Source organism: Diadema antillarum, unplaced genomic scaffold (genome assembly GCF_040938485.1).
Source record: "Diadema antillarum isolate AM-2024a unplaced genomic scaffold, OU_Dant_1.0 seq00000585_RagTag, whole genome shotgun sequence".
NCBI lineage: Eukaryota > Metazoa > Echinodermata > Echinoidea > Diadematoida > Diadematidae > Diadema > Diadema antillarum.
The window spans coordinates 474,010-493,640 of NW_027271519.1; the positions used below are offsets into that span (position 1 = coordinate 474,010).

At 37.2% G+C, this 19,631-nt stretch overlaps 1 protein-coding gene across 1 annotated transcript in view; it reads left to right on the forward strand.

Annotated features, from left to right (window-relative positions):
- LOC139735544 (uncharacterized) overlaps positions 1-12,595 on the forward strand; it is a 33,811-nt gene extending 21,216 nt beyond the window's left edge. The window contains exons 10-14 of the mRNA XM_071646299.1: positions 8,458-8,636; positions 9,484-9,628; positions 10,565-10,723; positions 11,886-12,032; positions 12,444-12,595. Of these exons, the coding sequence (XP_071502400.1) occupies positions 8,458-8,636; positions 9,484-9,628; positions 10,565-10,723; positions 11,886-12,032; positions 12,444-12,595 (782 nt within the window). The remainder of the gene's footprint in view (positions 1-8,457; positions 8,637-9,483; positions 9,629-10,564; positions 10,724-11,885; positions 12,033-12,443) is intronic.
- Positions 12,596-19,631: the final 7,036 nt, after the last annotated feature.

Below are 19,631 nucleotides of genomic sequence, written 5' to 3' on the forward strand. Positions count from 1 at the left end.
ACGAACCTCTATTTTGGGGTCTGTTACTGAGTGTAACAATGAAAAGGTTGCAGTATACACATTACTACATGTGGTACTACAATGGGCTACATCAGTACATGTGTATGTACATGTATAAAGCATTGAGTCTCCCGTATCCGGCCAAATCCCTTATCCGGATGAGCCCCGGTCCCGACTTGTCCGGATACGAGAGGTTCAACTGTATTTCATGTCTTTATCATGTGTGTATGTTTCAGACTGTGTTTTGAGGTAAAATGCATCTACAGTGTGCCCTAAAATAGATTATGATTCAAAGCTGTATGCACTTTGGAATGTAGTGAGTGAACAGGGAAAAGTATTATATTTTTGTCTTACACTGATTTTTTTTTTTTAATATCTGACTGCAGTTAATTGCCTAAAATCCTTAAATGTATTGAAATAGATGAAAGAAATAGTCCATGGATATCCACTTGTCTACAACACCAAATATACCTTTTTGCCATGATTCAGAATGGTCCAAAATCTTAAGTTAATACATTTTATAGACACTATATTTTATACAGTTTTGAAAGCTTCCATCAGTGTGAAAAAATGATGTATATAATGAAATTGATGGTCAAGAATGTAATTTTCTATATTTCGTGGGGTGGGGGGGGGGGGGGGTGGGGGGCAGAGAAGGGGAGAGAGAGGGATAGGTTAGCAACAACTATTAAAACATTACAAATACAATAACTCTCAGTTCTTGTTCATTTATGTGTTTCTTTGTTATTTTTGTAGAGTGGTTGTGGCATAAGGTGATTTTGTATGAATTACCCTCATTCGCACAATCTAGGGAGTGTGTAAATCAATGAAATATACCATTCTGATGAAGACAGCTTATCTTCAAATACTCTTACTGCACAATTGGGCAGAGGCTGTGTGGACTCCATGATGAAATGGATGGGTCCTAATTGAGACCATTTGCTTTTCTTGGTAGTGTGGAATATATTTTGGAGGACTGTGCAACTTGCTAAAATACACATTTAAATTTTTTTTTTTCAACAGAACACAAATTAGCAAGATATGCAGCTGATATTATCTGACAGGGATCAGCCTTAAAAAGACCTTAAGTGTATTGCTGATTCCTCCACTTGTAACATGTTGAAGTATCTTCAATAAAGTGAGCTGCAATTTTTATTTCATGTACTCATACTATGTGGAAATAAATAAATTGAATTGAAATGATGATACAGTGAAATCAATTGGCAAATATTTTCTATGAAAAAATGAAAACATACTTCTCATAACATAATAATAAATGATATTTATTATTATAATTATTATAACAGTGAATTCCCAGTCATGTACCAGGCACAGAATTTCAAGTGTAGTTGCTCCTCCGTGTTTTCATTATTTTTGTCAATTAGGAAAGTATCATAATTGTGTCTTTATCTGTCTGTCTGATTTGCCAGCTTTTACTGTGCCCACAGGAGCATGATACAGTAAAATCGATTGGCAAATATCATTCTTTTAAAACAAATAAACTTTTCATACAAGTGTCATACCAATCATGTGCCAGATATAGAATTTTAAGAGTAGCTGTTTAGTCTGGTAGGAATGGGGGGTCCCCATGCACCCCCCGAACACATTTTTTTAACTTACTTTTTTGTAACCATTAGGGTGTCTAATTAATGAATTTTTTTGTTCCCAAGAAAAAATCGTGTCCCATGGGGGTCATTGGCGGCCATCTTGGCAGCCATCTTGGATTTTCAGGGAAAATCATTATCTTCCATAACTTTTGAACTACACAGCATAAAATTATAAATAAAGCATTTCTGCAGAGTAAACATGACACGAGGAATCGATTGCAATGGTTATTTACATGATTAAAGCAAGTCTGAAACAAGGAAAGCCTAAAAACATGCAAATTTCGGTGTCATTTTCACAGAAAACTACCCAAATAGTTTAACTTTTGAATTACATAACATACAGGGACAAATAAAACAGTCATTTAGAGTTAATACGGCATGAGGAATCGTTTGAGAGAGTTATTTACATGATTAAAGCAAGTTACATACAAGAAAAGTCCAGACATGCGAGGAAAACCAGTGTCGTTTACTCTAGAAATATTCCCAAGTAGTCTATGTACATATATACATGACAATCTCATACCTCCTAAGAGTAAACTTACCTCTTTTTCTTAACAGTCTGGTATATAGGAAAGGGGGGGGGGGGGGTCCCGTGCACACTCCTTTTTGTATCCCTTAGGGTGTCTATTTGATATTTTTTTTTTGTCTCCAAGTAAAAATCGTGTCACATGGGGGTCATTGGCAGCCATCTTGGATTTGCGAGGAAAATCATTAGTTTCTATAACTTTTGAAGTTTCCAACATACAAGGAAAAATAAAACATTTTTTCAGGGTAAATGTGACATGAGGAATCGATTGAGATGGTTATTTACATGATTAAAAAATGCTTGATACAAGAAAAGTCCAAAATATGAAAAATTCTGTATCGTTTACACTGAAAAGTACCCAAATAGTTCAACTTTTGAACTATACACAACATACAGGGACAAATAAAACATTTCTTCAGACGAAACACAGCATGAGGAATCAATTGAGATTGTCATTTACATGATGAAAGCAAATTTGATACAAGAAATGTCCCAAAAATGAAAAATTAAGTGCTGTTACTCTGGAAATGGCCCAAATATTTCATGCTACATACATGACAAATTGCATACCTCACAAAAGTGACTAACAACTCTGTCTTTAGATCATTGCCCAAATAGGCCTTTTTGTTTTGTATCAAAAACATTAAATAGAATCTGAAGAGAAAATTCATTTCACCCCTCACTTGGTGAAATAGAATAAGAATGTAAGCACTGTGGTAATTCATATGCAAATACCCTTCAAAAGAGGTGACACATGATAATAATGTTGATCACAACACTTAAAAGTGACTAATGGACAAATATAAAACTTGAACTGAAATTTAACACTCTTTGTGCGCGTTCAATTTTGTTTCATTTTATATTTAAAACGAGATTGAGTTGGGATATATTCAAGAAAACAATCACTCTGTCAACATGTCGAGCCGATTAAAAAAATTTAGATGCCAAAATGGTTTCATTTATTCTCAGGTTAAAAAAGCAGTTCATTCAAATGTATTTGTTTAAAGTTTATTGTCCGAAAACAAAAAGAGAAACATTTCATTTGACAGCCGGATATCAGCCTGTGAATAGGGACTATCAATGTGGATTGCTGCTACTTTAATTTAGAAATATTTGCATATGAATCGCTTTTGTGCTTACATCCTGTATGCATTCAATTCAAGTTCACATTGATTGGAATTAAGTTTCCTTTCGAATTCTGTTAAAAGTTGTCTGATATAAGACGCAATATTCAAGCTATTATCAAAAGACATAATGATATTTTGAAAGGGTTAGTCACACACCGATTAGTGATTGGCTGAACACAGTCACGTGATGGAAGTACATTCGTTATGTTCGCCCATGGGCGAACATTCTTGAAATGTTCTCCCATGGGAAAACATTTCCACGTGACAAATGACAGAATTAAGGCCTAGGACCGCACCGCACTTATAACATCCCTCAATAGCATTTCAAACCCTTCGGGTGGAACATTGGGTATGTTCCCTCCGCCGCCAGTCATCATCTATATATTTCAACGTTTGTGACATGTGTAACATATGCTTTTCATGAAGTATGGAATTAACGTATATTGAAAAAATATAAAGTAACACAATATGACTTCACTTTTCTTAAAAAGTATTCTGAATGCTCATCCTGTGTAACTGTACAAACCACAGAAGCGGTTATGCGATATATCAGGTTTTCACTTCACACTTCTTTAATTTCTATACCGGTAGTCATCATCAAAACGATCATTGTAATCAATGTCTGGCTCCTCTTCATCATCCTCCTTCATTTCCTCAGTAATTTTCTGAAGCAAGTCAATGAGGAAAGTCGGAAAGATAGGGCCACTTGACCACACTGGCTCCATCATAACAAAGGCTACCTTCTGCCATCCTTGTCCAGAATCAAAGGAGTCATATACAGAGCACCAGAAGATTGGTTGGTCAGCTCTCTTTAAGATGGCAAGGCGATGGGTCACACATTTAATGTGTGGGATAAGGTTGTCTCTGCAAGGTGGGAGCATGAAGAAATCCACATTGGAGTTTGTCGTCATTTGTTCGCCCTCTCCCATCATCTGCTTTGGATGATGCTGCTGTAAATAGACTTCTCCAGCTCTAATGGTCATACTTTAGGCATGTGAATGCTCCAATGTCTTCTGTCACCTCTTATTGGCTCTATAGACCATCCATCTCCAAGGTTTAAGAGGGGGACAAAAAACATTGGCACATTTCAAAGTCATGTTGTAAGATTTCAGCAGTGTTCATTATAATGTAATATTGAACAATTTACCACATTTCAGTAAAATATTGCAGAGATTATAATGTCATACCACTCTCTCCTGAATGCTGTATGGTACATGGGGTGGCTTTGTAGGTTCTTTAGGGGTCCGACTTTGCCCCTACTCTTGAAGGCACTTGCTATATCTTCCCCTGTAAACACATGTCGTCCAAGTATTGTGGTACAGTAGCCAGCTCCCTTTGATTCTGTATGCCACCTCAACGACATTCACAATCTGGCAATGCTCGACAGTCCATTTATCAAGGAGGATAGTGAGGGTGACGGAGTAAGCATGGTGCAAGAAGATAAAGAAAATGTCTGTGTCTGGTGTCCTTACCACAGCTGCTTTGTACCCAAGCTTAATAGTGGAATATTCGAGGTAGAGCGCTACCCTGGTGTCCTTCTCCTGGTTAGACGGCAGCTCATGGATAGAGCTTATTGTCTCCTGGGATGAATAATTAGGTGAACAAAAAGAATGTAACAGGAATCACTTAAGCTTCAGAGAATGTGATTTCTGTTACATTCCTTTTGTTTACACAATGATATGTTCCAAGAGACAATGGCGCGATATCCATGAGTGACTGTCTAATCAGTATAAGAAGACGGACACCAGGATCGTGCTCTACCTCAAGTGCGCTGCTAAACTTGGGTACAAGGTAGCTTTGGTGAGGAATCCAGACACACATTTTCTTGATCCCCTTGGTCCTTGCTTAATCCATTCTACAATGTAGTATCTTTCTTAATAAACGGACTGTCACGTATTGCCAGGTTGTCAATGTCAATTAACTTGCATTTATATAGAATCAACGGGAGCTCATATACTGTAAACACTTAAAGTGCCTTAATGGGTTGGGAAAAGTTGGACCCCTAAAGAATATACAAAAGCCATCCCATATACCACATAGCATTCAGGTGAAAGTTGTTTGATTTCATGATTTCAGAAGTATTTTACTGAAATGTAATAAGTTGCTCAGTATTATATCATAATAAACACTACTAAAATCTTAGAATATGACTTTACAATATGCCAAGTTGAGTGTTTTTTCCTCACAATTCTTGGTGATGGGTGGTCTGTGGAGCCAGAGGTGACAGATGACATTGAAGCATTCACATGCCTAAAATGTATAGCGAGGCCCGGGAGAAGTCTATCATAATGGCGTTCGCAGCATCATGCTGAAACAGATGGTGGGAGAGGGCGAGCAACTGATGACCAAATCCAAGGTGGATTTCTCCTTGCTCCCACCTGGCAGAGGCAACCTTATTACACACTTTCAATGTGTGAACCATGGGTACCACCTTGCCATCTTCAAGCGATCTGACTAGCCAATCTTCTGGTGCGCTACCTCTTTAATCCTGGACAAAGGTGGCATAAGACAGCCTTCGGTATCATGGATCCGGTGTGGTCAAGTGGCCCTATCCTTCCCACTTACCTCATTGACTTGCTTCAGAAAGTTACTCCGTAGACGGAGGAGGATGAAGAGGAGGAGCCAGACATTGATTACAATGATCGTTTTGATGATGACTGGAAATTACCAGAAGTGTAAAACCAAAAGCTAAGATATTATCGCTTACCGAATCTGTGGTTTGTATAATTGCATAGGATGAGAATTAAGAATATGTTAGACAAATTAAAGTCATAGAGAGAGAGTGGATTTCTGACTGTCAAGTGATTTTCATATGTTTATTTTCAGACAGGAAGGCTTTAAACAAATACGTTTGAATGAACCATTTTTAACTTAATCTTAAATAAGTTTAATGATAACAATCTGACACCTAAATTGGTGAAACCGACAGAGCATTTTGGTACAGTGGTTTCCTTTATGAAAATACACTTACTCAAACTCTTCAAATACAAAATTGTATGAAATAGAAGATGCACACAAAAAGTGTTCAATTACATTATAGGTTTGAATTTTGCGATTAGTCACTTTCACATGTTGTGATCAAAATTTGTATGTTCACCTCTTTCGATCTGCTTTTTTAGGGGTATCTGCATATGCATTGCCATCGTGCTTACATTTTTCATTTGATTTCAACAAGTGAGGCGTCAAAATGCTTGGAGTTGCATGTTGCATATTTTTTTTAAACATACAAAACACCATATTTGAGCTATGATCTAAAGACAAAGTGCCAAGTCACTTTTGTGAAGTAGTTTGTCATGTATGTATACGGATTTTGGGTACTCTACGGTGTAAATGACACCAAATTTTTCGTATTTTGGACTTTTTGTATCAAACTTGCTTTAATCATATAAATAACCATCTCAATCGATTCCTCATGACACAGTTACCCTGAAGGAAATGTTATATTTATCCCTGTATGTTGTGAAATTCAAAAGTTACAGAATTTACTGATTTTCCTCTCGAATAAAAAATGGCCGCCAATGACTCCCCCCCCCCCCCCCCCCCCCGACACGATTTTTACTTGGAAACAAAAAAAAAATCATCAAATAGACACCATAAGCGATACAAAAATTTAGGGTGCATGAGGATCCCCCATTCCTAGACTTTAGTGGTTAGTCAATCATATGAGGTATATAATTGTCATGTATGTATATGGACTATTTGGGCAGAGCAAACAACACTGTTTTTGTATTCGCATGTTTGAATTTTTCATGTATCATAATTGTTTTAATCATGTAAATAACAATGTCAATCGATTCCCCATGCCAAATTTACCCTGGAAGAATTATTTATATGTCCTTGTATGTTGGAAAGTTCAAAAGTTATAGAAATTAATGATTTTCCTCGCAAATCCAAGATGGCTGCCAATGACCCCCATGTGACACGATTTTCACTTGGAGACAAAAAGAATCAAATAGACACTCTAAGGGATACAAAAGGAGGGTGCATCGGACCCCCCACCCCAATCCTACCAGACTGTTAAGAAAAAGAGGTTAGTTTACTCATGATAGGAGATATGAGATTGTTATGTATATATGTGCGTAGACTACTTGGGAATATTTCTAGAGTAAACGACACTGGTTTTCCTCACATGTTTGGACTTTTCTTGTATGTAACTTGCTTTAATCATGTAAATAACTCTCTCAAACGATTCCTCATGCCATATTAACTCTGAATGACTGTTTTATTTGTCCCTGTATGTTGTGTAATTCAAAATTTAAACTATTTAGGTATTTTTTGGTGAAAATGACACTGAAATTTGCATATTTTTAGGCTTTTCTTGTTTCAGACTTGCTTTAATCACGTAAATAACCATTGCAATCGAATCCTCGTGTCACGTTTACCCTGAAGAATGCTTTATTTATAATTTTATGCTGTGTAGTTCAAAAGTTATGGAAGATAATGATTTTCCCTGAAAATCCAAGATGGCTGCCAAGATGGCCGCCAATGACCCCCATGGGACACAATTTTTTCTTGGGAACAAAAAAAATCATTAACTAGACACCCTAAGGGTTACAAAAAAGTAAGTTAAAAAAATGTGTTCGGGGGGTGCATGGGGACCCCCCATTCCTACCAGACTAGTTCTTCAGGGTTTAAATTTGTCAAAGGGCATCATAATATGGTATCATTATGGCATCAAAATATTGTATCATACTATTGTCTCTTTATCTGTCTGTCTGATTTGCCAGCTTCTACTGTGCCCACAGGAGCATGATACAGTGAAATCAGTCGGAAAATATTCTTTTAAAAGAAATGTGCTTGTCAAAACAGTGATTTACCAATCATGCACCAGATCTAGAATTTATAGAGAAGCTGCTCCTCAGTGTTTTGATTAGTCAAAGGCATCATAATATGATATCATAATAGCATCATAATATTGTATCATAATATTGTTTCTTCATCTGTCTGTGTGTCTGATTTGCCAGCTTCTACTGTGCCCACAGGAGCATGATGCAGTGAAATCAGTTGGAAAATATTCTTTTAAAAGAAATATGCTTGTCAAAACAGTGATTTACCAATCTCGTACCAGATCTGGAATTCATAGAGAGGCTGCTCCTCAGTGTTTTGATTAGTCAAAGGCATCACAATATGGTATCATAATAGCATCATGATAATGTATCATGATATTGTTTCTTCACCTGTCTGTGTGATTTGGCAGCTTCTACCGTGCCCACGGGATCTACTCCTACTGTTGCCACCACCCCACAGGCTGATGAGTGTCAGGTGTGGAAGAGAGTGGAGAATGAGTTGATACAATCGGCTGGACCGGGGTATGGCATTACCTCATGCACGACCATCGAGAACTGCAGTGGCTATGACTGTACAGGAGAATTTGAGGTGAGCGTGCACACAGGGAGGGATTTATTATTTTCTGGAAGATGTTTACTGTTTCCACCACTTGATGGTAACGAGTGAAAACACTGATTTTGCAAAGCATATTGAGACTTATCAAACAGAAAAGAAAGAGAGATTGATTGTCGCCGACCATCATTTATAACCTCAACGTATCATCTTTAAACATTAAAATGATTAAGCTTTTTTTTTAAATCTATCCTTGCATCTTTCTTCAAGAAGTTTATAAGCATATCGTCGCTGGGGTGACACGACCTTGTATCTGCAATTTTGGTGAAAATGACTTTTTTGCATTTATGGTCAAATAATCGGTTAAGTGATGTCCTGTCCAATTCCTAGCTGTGTTACCCCAAAAATGAAGCCACCATGGCAAGACAAAGGAACAGCTGTCCCATTCGGTATAGTGCTTTGGCCGCCATGTTTTTTAGCTCTCCTGAACATTTGACATTTTGTAGATACGAGGTCTTGTCGCCCCAGCGACGATATATTGTCACTTATTGTCATGAAGTGATTACTGTAAAGCAAAATATTTTTGTGGCATGAAATTTTCACAAATTGGAGCTGATGGCTTTTTTTGCGGCATGACATTTTTGTGAATTGTCACTGCCATTCAATGCATATAGTGTAGATGAGAACTTCTGCGTGCATTTTGACTTCATGAATCTCGTGAATTTCACAGAATTAAAATGCATGTGAACATTTCTGGTTTTACAGTATTCAAAATGTGACTCTTTGTTGAATGTTGAGGACATACATGGCAAAAGAAATAGAGGCCAGTCATGAGTAAGCAGTTACAGTGGAGCAATTAACAATTTATTTTGTGTGTCCCCAGGGTCACAACTACACCATTGTGACAGTGCTCAGACACTGTGCAAACCCTGTCGTCTTGAGTATGACTGTGCGGAGTAAAACGGACAGGTTCTTCTGGAAGAAAGCTGTAACTCACAATGACAACATCACAGTGGCAGGTAGAGCTATAAAACATTGCACTTCATGCTAAAGCAAAAAGTGTTATGTTCACCCTCAGTTTAGATGATATTGTAAAAGTACATGTACCTGGGCCCTATGTTATAAAGTTGTTAAGCAGCAACCATGTACTCACCTGTTGTGTGGTAGCGTCAATGAATAATTTGGAGCAATTTATGCTTGAGTGAAACATGTTTTTGTAAAAGAGAAGCATCGTTATGATGTCTTTCTTATGGGATATGATTGCATTCTCATTCTATGTATGTTTGCTTGAGAGCAAGTAGGGGATTTAATGCATATTGTATAATTTTGAATTGTTGGGGGGGGGGGGGTTATTAACCTTTTGACGTAAAACAGTGATGTTTGTGTTATCTTTAAACTTATTCTGAGTTACTTTTCACTTTAATCCCAATAGTTGTGATATATGACAAGAATAGCAAATTTGAAAGCTATTTAAGTTGATGCTCATAGTTTTAAGCACCTAAACTTTGACTCGTAACAGAACGATGTTGGCCTACTTGTGTATGTTGTTTTACCTGGGAGGGGAACTTACTTGAAGCATTTTCACTTTATGTATAAAAAATAATTAAAAGAGTGGTAATAGCATGACAATTTAACTCAGTGTGCATGATTTATAGATTATGTGATCAGTGTTTACTCCCTCCTTCCTGGTATTTGTTTGACATTAACTGAATCCACATTTTTCATGATATCAAAATCTATGAGTGGCTGATGGAGGAACCATCTAAAGGTGATGAAATTATTATGGTACGATACTGTAGGACATAAACATGAAATGTAGCCAACAAAATTAAAGATTGATTATTTCGTGATTAAAGCAGGCAACTAGTGCTCTGTACAAATCAAAGTAGTATGTCTGAATTCACCAGAGGATATTAGCCATGCCTTTGTAAACCTTTCTCTTTGTGCATGTATTTCTCTTGATTAAGGTACACATGGAATGCTTGGATTTCACATCCACCTGTTGAAGCTATCTGCCAGGCAGGTGTTAATAGGGGTGTATGCCAAGGTGGGCCTACCTGGTCTCTCACCACTCAGCGTACCCCTCATCAAGGATCAAATAATGCCTGTCTCAAGATGCAGAGGTGAGACTCCAGCTCATTGAGAGTGAGCAAAACCTTTTTTTTTTTGGGGGGGGGGGGAGGGGCAGAAATTCCATCTAGCAATTAGTTGTTAGGATAAAGGGCTATCCCTCATTGGCTTGGAGATAAGGTGGCAACCTGGTGGCGACTCGGGTCTTGCTGGTTGCAGAGAGGTTACGGAGACATCTCTGGGACATCTCCGCGATATCTCCAGGAGACTAGCCTGGTCTCTGGGGAGTCAGGAGAGAATCAAACTTTTTTTTTTTTTGGAGACTTTTCCCAGTCTCCAGCTGGTCTCAGAGACATTACCGTGATGCCTCTGAGATGTCTCCTTAGTTGCAGCCAAGTCGCAGATACTAATTTTGTCTGCGAGGTCTCCGAGACATATCCACAACCTTACGGAGACCCATTGGCGGCCTACTAGAGACATCGCATCTCCGAGGCAAATAAGTTTTCACCTTGTTGAGAGACATCTTGGATGTCGCCTTTGAGTTGCCTTCTTAGTGAGAGCGCAAGCCATTTCTTGATCTCTAGAGTAGCAGGATTTGCGTCATCTGATTAGTCGTGGAAGTTGCGGCAAAGTCTCCTTCAGTGAGGTAGACCTTTTCGGCTATCCTGTGGCAAGCTTTGAGGTCGTTAAGCCAGTCATTTATGAACAGAGCATGCATATAATAACCTTTATTTGAGTATATTATATGGAATTGGTCCAATTAGTTAGCCTTTGTGAATCCTATTGTTAATCCTGTGTCTGATCCAGTTTGCATCATAAGCTGATAGCCAGATGAAAGTTGGACAAGCTTTTGCACAATTGTGACGAAAAAGCTGATGTCTTTGTTCAGGCTGATTGTGTACAAGATTGGAATGAGTTGTGGAACTCCCATATTAGTCTTCTTCATAAGCACTTTGAGGTTGAGGAAAGAATATGTAAACAAATAGCAATGGCACATAACCATAGTAATGTGAAATTTGTAAAGATCGTATGTACATGATTATATTTTTCTGTGCTGCAAGATGAGCAATCAAATGAAAATATGTGTTCTAAGCCTTGATTTAAATAATGCTACAGTTAGGGATATTGATGAGAAGGATTTTGAATGTGACTCGCAAGACATAAAGAGAAGGCATGCAGCTTTTGAATTTTTGACCACCTAAACATTTTACACAGTTCCGCCTTGGAGAGGCCCTGGAGGAGGTGGGCGGGCTGGAGGTAACAATGGAAGAGGCGGGGCCAACGAGAGGGGCAGGCCCGATCATCCCAACAAGCCACGCCCAACCAAGAGCCCTGTACAGAACATGAAATCAAGGACAGGGGGTAAGTTGACCTTACTTGACTTGCTGCGGTAGCAGTGATATATGTTTGTTGAGACACTTTCATCAAACACACGTGTTACCAAGAAGAAAAAAAAAGAAAGAAAAGTCTTCCTCGGCCTGGAAGTCCCCTATAATCTTTAGAGTTATAATTTTATTGTCTCATTTTAAGCTGAGAAAACCTTCTGATAATGAATTTCCAACTAAACTGAGAACAGTAAAGACAAAATTAATACTAGAACAGTTGGAAGCATATCTGTTGCCATGGTAAATGTCAAATATGGAATGGCATTGTTTGTTGAAATGACATTTTTTTTTTTTTTTTTCAACTTGTGAATCAGACATGAAACAATTTTGAAACTTACCAGAAGTCATTGTGTTTCTCTTTTCAAACTTCAAACCTCATCTTGTGTAGTGAGTGTTGGCATTGGACTAACGATAGGAATAGGCATCGCATCTCTGGTAGCGGCTGTCATGATCTACGTATACTACAAGCAGTTCCCCAGCCCCGACCGCGTCATTCTCGTCCACCGAACAGCGCCCCCAACTACGGCACGAACATTATGATGTAGTGTGTTAAGTAATAAGACTGACAGACAGTCAACAAGTGAGTCGGAGTAATAGAAAAAGGGTCAAAGTGTGTGTGTGTGTCTGTGTGCGTGTCTGTGTGTGTGTGCACACATGTGTGTGCGTGTGTTTATGTTTGCAGATGTATGTGAGGGATAAAAAGTGAGATATAAAACAGACATGGAGAAAGCAGGATGGTTACAAAGATTATGTATTCATGGGCAGCAAAGTATGACAATATGTGATCTTGAAAGAGCCAGACATTGCTGGATTGTTTGGTCAAGTTCAATCTCACAACTACTGTATACGCCATATATTTCGCGAGTCTAAATTTTCGCGAATCGGGAATTCCCGACAATTTCGCGAGTGGTTAAATTCGCGATCGTGGAGTCTGTACTGAACGGAGAAGTGTACACGAGTACGTCACATTCACATCAGGATCAGAGTCAATATTTTCGCGTGTCTTTAATTTCGCGAATAGCACGTGACTCACGAAATTCGCGAAAATAAAAACCTCGCAAAATATTCGGCGTATACAGTAATTTTTTTTTTGGAGGTGAGGAAATAAAGTGCAAGTGCAATAAACTTCACATGAATTGAAGTCAGATAAGCCACTCATTTCTTTACTGGTAGCCAAAAACAAGTCCGTATTTTTCCCTATGAATTTGTGTGCAAAATGTTTTCAGCCAAGATGGAAGTTACAGTATAACATCAGACAAGTCAAAGGAAAACTTCAGTCCTTTTCTCTGAAAAGTCATGAGAGCTTCATTGTGTGAGTCAAAATAGAAATTTTGATTTGCCAGATATTTGTCTGACTTTAACACGGTGGTGGCAGAATCCTCTGAAAAAACTCTGCACAAATTTGTGTCATACTACAATACAACTCAAGTACACTCCTCTTAATTTTGGCTGAAATATTTGTCTGGTTTCACAAGCCATATGACCATTCGTGCCTTTTATGTAGCTAAAGCAGTTGAATGGTGTAATGCTCTGTTATGGCTATGAAGTAAATGAGTGATTATCATGTGTAAAGCCATAGCTGAACATTTGGTTTGGATTTAGTATTTTTGTCTGTTGCTGAATGTGTAATACTTTTATTTCAGTTATGAAAGCATCAAAGTTTAGATAATTTTGGTGACTACTGATGGGAATGTGTTTGCTGGCAAAACAGTAGTAATTCATGATTTAACTGTCAGTAAATAGTGTTGACACATACATATCTAATATATGAACTCATATCTATGCATTAGCTCATTTTTGTTGTGCAATGTAAACTTTCAGGGAAATGAACACAACTCATGGAAAACTTTAAATAACAGCAGCATATGCATGGAACATGTCTATGCAGCACATATACGTGTACAGTGTAGGACAACTATACAAACAGGAGGAATGTGAACAAGAAAATAAATGTGAAACTTTGACTCTCATGAGAATTGAATATTGCTTAATTTGAATGTCTTTCTTCAGCCCGCAGGATTTCAACTTGTGCAAATTTTACTGTATATATATGTTTTTAATAAACAATAAAAGATTTTATTAAACTCTAAAGTGATGACTTATCCTTCTAGAGCAATACTATTGTATGGCATGTAAATATAATTGCAGCAAAGCGGAATGTTCCAATGACATCACCAACTTTCTCACTAGACATACCCAGACAGATTTAAACATATACCACTTGCTGTATGGCTGCTCTGTTTATTTTGATGGCTCAGGTCAGAATTGCATTAAAATGTTTATGTTTTGGAAACGTATGAAGCGTACATGCAATGTTCTGCAGACTTTAAGCACGATCACTGACACATGCTTGAACCTGTGTAGTTTTTTAACATTGAAATCAAGATACTAAGTGCTGAAGCTCAGCTTGTAAGATGATTGTTTATTAAACTTCAGCAGTACACATGCCAATATATCAGGGTACATGTGACCCCATGAGTCATGGAACTTTGCCTATTTAACGTATTCCTATGTATTGTACAAATAAAAGTGCCCCCCCCCCTTCCCCCCCCCCTCCCCCGGCATGTTGTGTGTGAAAGTATTCACATATTGAATATTATATATTTTTCAACTAAAAATGTGAAAAGAACGTCATGCTTTCTGAGCCAAATGTTGATTACATTATCCTACAGTGCCCACAACGCAAAGAAATCCGTTCAATCAGTGCATAAAATGAAAAGAGAACAGGAGATGTAAATTACAGGGTGCTGCTTAATGTTTTTATAGGTGCAAAGTTTGTAAAATGAAATAAATATTTGAAGTATCTATGCATCTCTGTTTCTATGCAGTCATGTATTTTGTTAATGTTAAATATGTTCCTTTCCAGTGTTTGGTAATTTCTGAATGACCGCTTAAACTATCATCTCAGACAATCTGTTCTGACTGAACTTGGCAAATTATAATCGACATAAACTGAAACAGAGACCAATAAGAACACATCTGCAGGATAGTTCAGATTTTTGTAGAGTACTAGTTTGTTTCCTTTATTTTCACATGATGTGACAAAGACATTATGAATATAATATGTATATATCTAATTTCATATAACCATTTCAATGATTCTTCATCTTCCAATCATTATTTTAAATGTGTCATAACTACAGACCTATGCATGCCATCTCAGCTACACACAAAGCATTTTTAAGCAAAGCACAGTCTCAAAAGTTTCACATCGAGTATTCCATTCTTGCCCTAAACAAAAAAAAAATCGAGCTATATTACTGGTTGTCCCCTGGAACAAACACGTTAGAATCGTAGCGATCACACAACTGAATCTCACCTTTACCTGCTGGCACCGTATCCTTCATTCCTCACTATGCGTTTTTAATAACAATTACTGTCTGCGCTAACAATAAACATAAGATGCACTGTGAATACTCACTTCAATACTGTGATTCTCTCAATAACGGTTGGTGAGACAAAACATTTGCAGTCTGCTAAAAATACAAGTTCGCATAGTACACAAATTGCATTCCCCTCAGACTTTTGTACATCAAACACTTTGTGAGATTCTGTTACTTTACATAGTAGTCATGCTATGCCTTATAAAAGAATGTCGACAAACAGCATTCTTTTTGATGAGCATTTTGATCTGATGTATCCTGTACAAGCCAACGATCAGTTGGGCTGACGTGTAGTAATTACGTTCAGTTAATTTAAAAAAATTTGCACATTACATTTAAATATCTCTATAGTCTCAGCCACATTTTAAATCACTACCTACTTGTGCAAGTTTTTGCGATGATAAAAGCTGACTAGCAGCGTGACTGGGCTCTTAAATGATCGTAGTTTGTGCACTCTCACAAAACTTTCTTTAAACAACAGTTTTCTTAACCGCTCGTCCCATGTCCAACTTTCATTGCAAACACAAATAATTTACACAGTAAGTTTGGAAAAATATGTAGGAACAAAAATTATCAAGCACACTCTTGATCACATCCTAAACAATGTCAACAGGTCATCAGAAATATTGTTTTGTTGGTTTTTGTTTCCACATCACTCAAACAGTACATACACCACACTTCTGCAAAACAACGACACAATGATATTTAATTTCTCATATGATGTTTCAAGTTTCACAGGAGATAATTATTATCATCATCATCATAAATACTGATGCTTCATTATTTATCATGCAACCAACATGTGCAGTAACCATCTCTGTTTAAAGAATACGAAAGATCCCTTTTGAATCGATGGAAAAAAAAATGAACGTAACATTTTAACCATAAATACTGTCTGTGCAAATGTGGTTCACATTGTGCAGTGAATATTTGTGTATGTAAAATATGAGAATGTCATATTATATAATGCAGTCATGCACAATTGTAAATAGTGTAACATGAGATGAACAATGATCTAATCAGTATGTAATGCCAACAGAATGATGTATTCTCATTTCCTTGACTTGAGTACACCCTAGAATATGATTTTCCCAAATTTTCAGTGGCATAAATCTGATTTTCTTTTTGTTTTCCTTTTTTCCCTCTAAAGATTTTGGTTTTTTTTTTAACACTAACATCAGCACATGAATGAAACTTCAATTTTTGGATACTAGATGTGTGTATTGCACCTGTTTAAATTAAGATATGAAACATGACAAAACTAAAAAACACATAATGTCTCTGTCACTTGTCAGGGGAGCAGAGGCCGGAGCACAAGGCACCCCTTCATGTACTTGACGCTTCCAAACTATTCTTTGTGCCTCACAAATTATGATGCCCTTCTGGTATTAAAGCACTGACATAGTTTGCAAGTCTGTGTGATGACAACGTGGGAAAACTTGCTACTTCACGGAATACTTATTTTAAAGACACACAAGGAAAACCTTATCAGGCAATATTACTAATGTTTCATAGCAAATTGCTTTAGGACATACAATTACAGATAGTTAAGACAATGTACCAATCACAGTCATTTCTTTGATCATTTGGTATAGTCCTCTTCTGAAATATATAAATACAACCTTAATGAACCAAATAAAAATAATACATCTAAATTTTGGCGTATCAAATTATATTAAAAAAAAACACCAATAAAATACCAACCACAAAATATGGGAATCTCCTGCCTTTTAAGAAAAATATACAGCAAATATTCAATAATGTGTTCCTTAAGTTTTGGCCAGGAAGCATTATGTGGCACACACTGCAATTCTTTACATTACCATAGTGCTTGCTTGTGTTACTGAAAGTGCTCCCAGTTGCAAAAATATGTAAGAACCAGACTTAAACTTCTCATCTAACATAGTTCTTGAAGAGACACAATTCAAACACATTGTAGGAAGTAACACCAAGCTCCTCCCTCCTTCATTGTATACTTTCACCTCCGCACATTTGGTAAATGACGCAATATTGCACTCTCACTTGAATTTCAGTGAGAAATGACTTCATGGACAGAGTGGGGGTGCATATGTGGTGTCACACAAATAGATAAGTAAAAAAAAAAAATACATCAATTTAGGCAGATTAGGAAAATAGCAGACAAATTGACATAGTTTGGGGAATTTGCCTCCTAATCACAATACAACTTTAAAATCAAATTTTTCTTTTCAAAAATAAAGTTTTCCTTGGTATGTCAATTTCACTTAGAATACATTATCTGCACTATAGCTCTCAGCTTTTGCAATGGCAAACAGTGACCTAATACAGGACAAGCACTCCTAAGCCACTGTACATATTTCACACCAATGAAGCCAGCATAATCTATATCATGAAATGAAAAAAAAGAAAACAGGAATTGAAACTGTACTACATATTAAAAAAAAAACCCAACATCGTAGTTGTAAGAAAAGAAATCACTGGTCATTGATAGAGCATGGAGGCAAGATTTCTGCATTGCATGAATAAAGGTAATCTGTGAATAAATAAAATGATCATTGTACCACTGTCACATAGCACATTCTGCTCCAGATACATGTTTCTACACAGGCTCTTGCATGAATCTACATCTGCTTTCTGTTTGAACGCACCAGTCTCCTTCAAGATAAGCCAACTCGAGGAACAAACTTCCCACAGAACATTCAAACTTTCAAGGAAAAAAAAAAGAGAAAAAGATGATTTAGGAGCAAAAGAATTAAAATTACTTCAGTTTCTTGATAAGAAAACCCCTTTTGGGGTTCTCTACCAGATCTACAACTGCAGTAAGGAGAGCTTAGCCTGCAGCACAAAGCATTATGATCTTTCCTTGAGGCATACATGTAACATAATTTCACTTTTACTAAACATTACTATTTCACAAGTGCTCTAACAGCAAGTAGTATGTTTGCCATAATGTGATTAATCCACATGGACTGTGACTTATCAAGGTTACACTGGCACTATACCTTCCTCCAAAATACTCTTCATAACTTGCCTGCTGTCCTGAAAACTAAGAGAACCGCAGCACAGTGCCGAAAAACCTCAATGAAGTCTACACAATATTTTGACCAACTTGAGATGTTGCGAATTAACAAAAACTACTGTACAGCTTCTGATCTGATTTCACCAGATGCCTGTTGTATAAAACTTTTTACCTGAGAAAAATTCTGGTAAGAAATGAAAACTCAGGTTAATATGATTCTGCCATTGGCATTAGCAGAGGAAAAACTCAGTAAAAAAGTAACCAGAGTTTTCTATGGTAAAAAGATTTGTGCAACAGGCCCCACGTACAAGTTTGGGCAGGGCACATACAAAGGACCATAGGCAGAAGTGAGGCTAGCTTTCATTTCAACACAATGATGGGTCCACAGAAATATTTGAGTCATGTTTTGTTTCTTCTGGACAGCAACCAAACACAGGTGAAAATTTTTCTTCTATGAGGCTTAGCAAAACAAGTCTCACCAAAGTTCATTACCCGACTACTGAATTGCTAACCATTTACGGAGCAAGGTCGAGAGGACTTAAATTTCCATTCCTTAAAACTCAACATTGTGTAACATGAGATATCAACACAATACAGCAGTATTGTGCTTTGTGATAAGTCGTTACAAAGTATCATGAAGTTTCTCTTTCAAGACACAAACGGGGAGAATAATTGCTTCTCTGATTCAAAGGGACATAGACATCCACTTGGGAAAATGAACATGAAGAATCACCACTTCCTCCATTTCTCTTTTCATTTAATATGTTTCCTATTTAAAAACTGCTCAAGACATTCCTTTTTCACTCACAGATTCATAAAAAAATTAACTTTAATATGATTTCAAATCACTCTGAAATGCCACATATGAATTCGACTTCCTGACAGACACTATTGACATGTAACCCATGGTTCTGTCAAAACGTCCTACAGATCAAAAATGCTGTGCCTCAATACCATCATATAATTTGCCAGCTGCCTGAAAGTGGATGGATTACTGTAAAAGTGGATATTTTCGCATGACTAATTTTTCGCACTTGGCTGGGTAAGAAGAGTTTCGCGGGTTTTTATTTCTACAGAATCAGGACATCAACTACTGGAACATATGGCAAGCAAAAATATTCGCATGCTTTTATTTTCGCGCTAGTTTCTGGTTGCGCGAAATGCGCGAAAATTTCCACTTTTACAGTATAGCAAA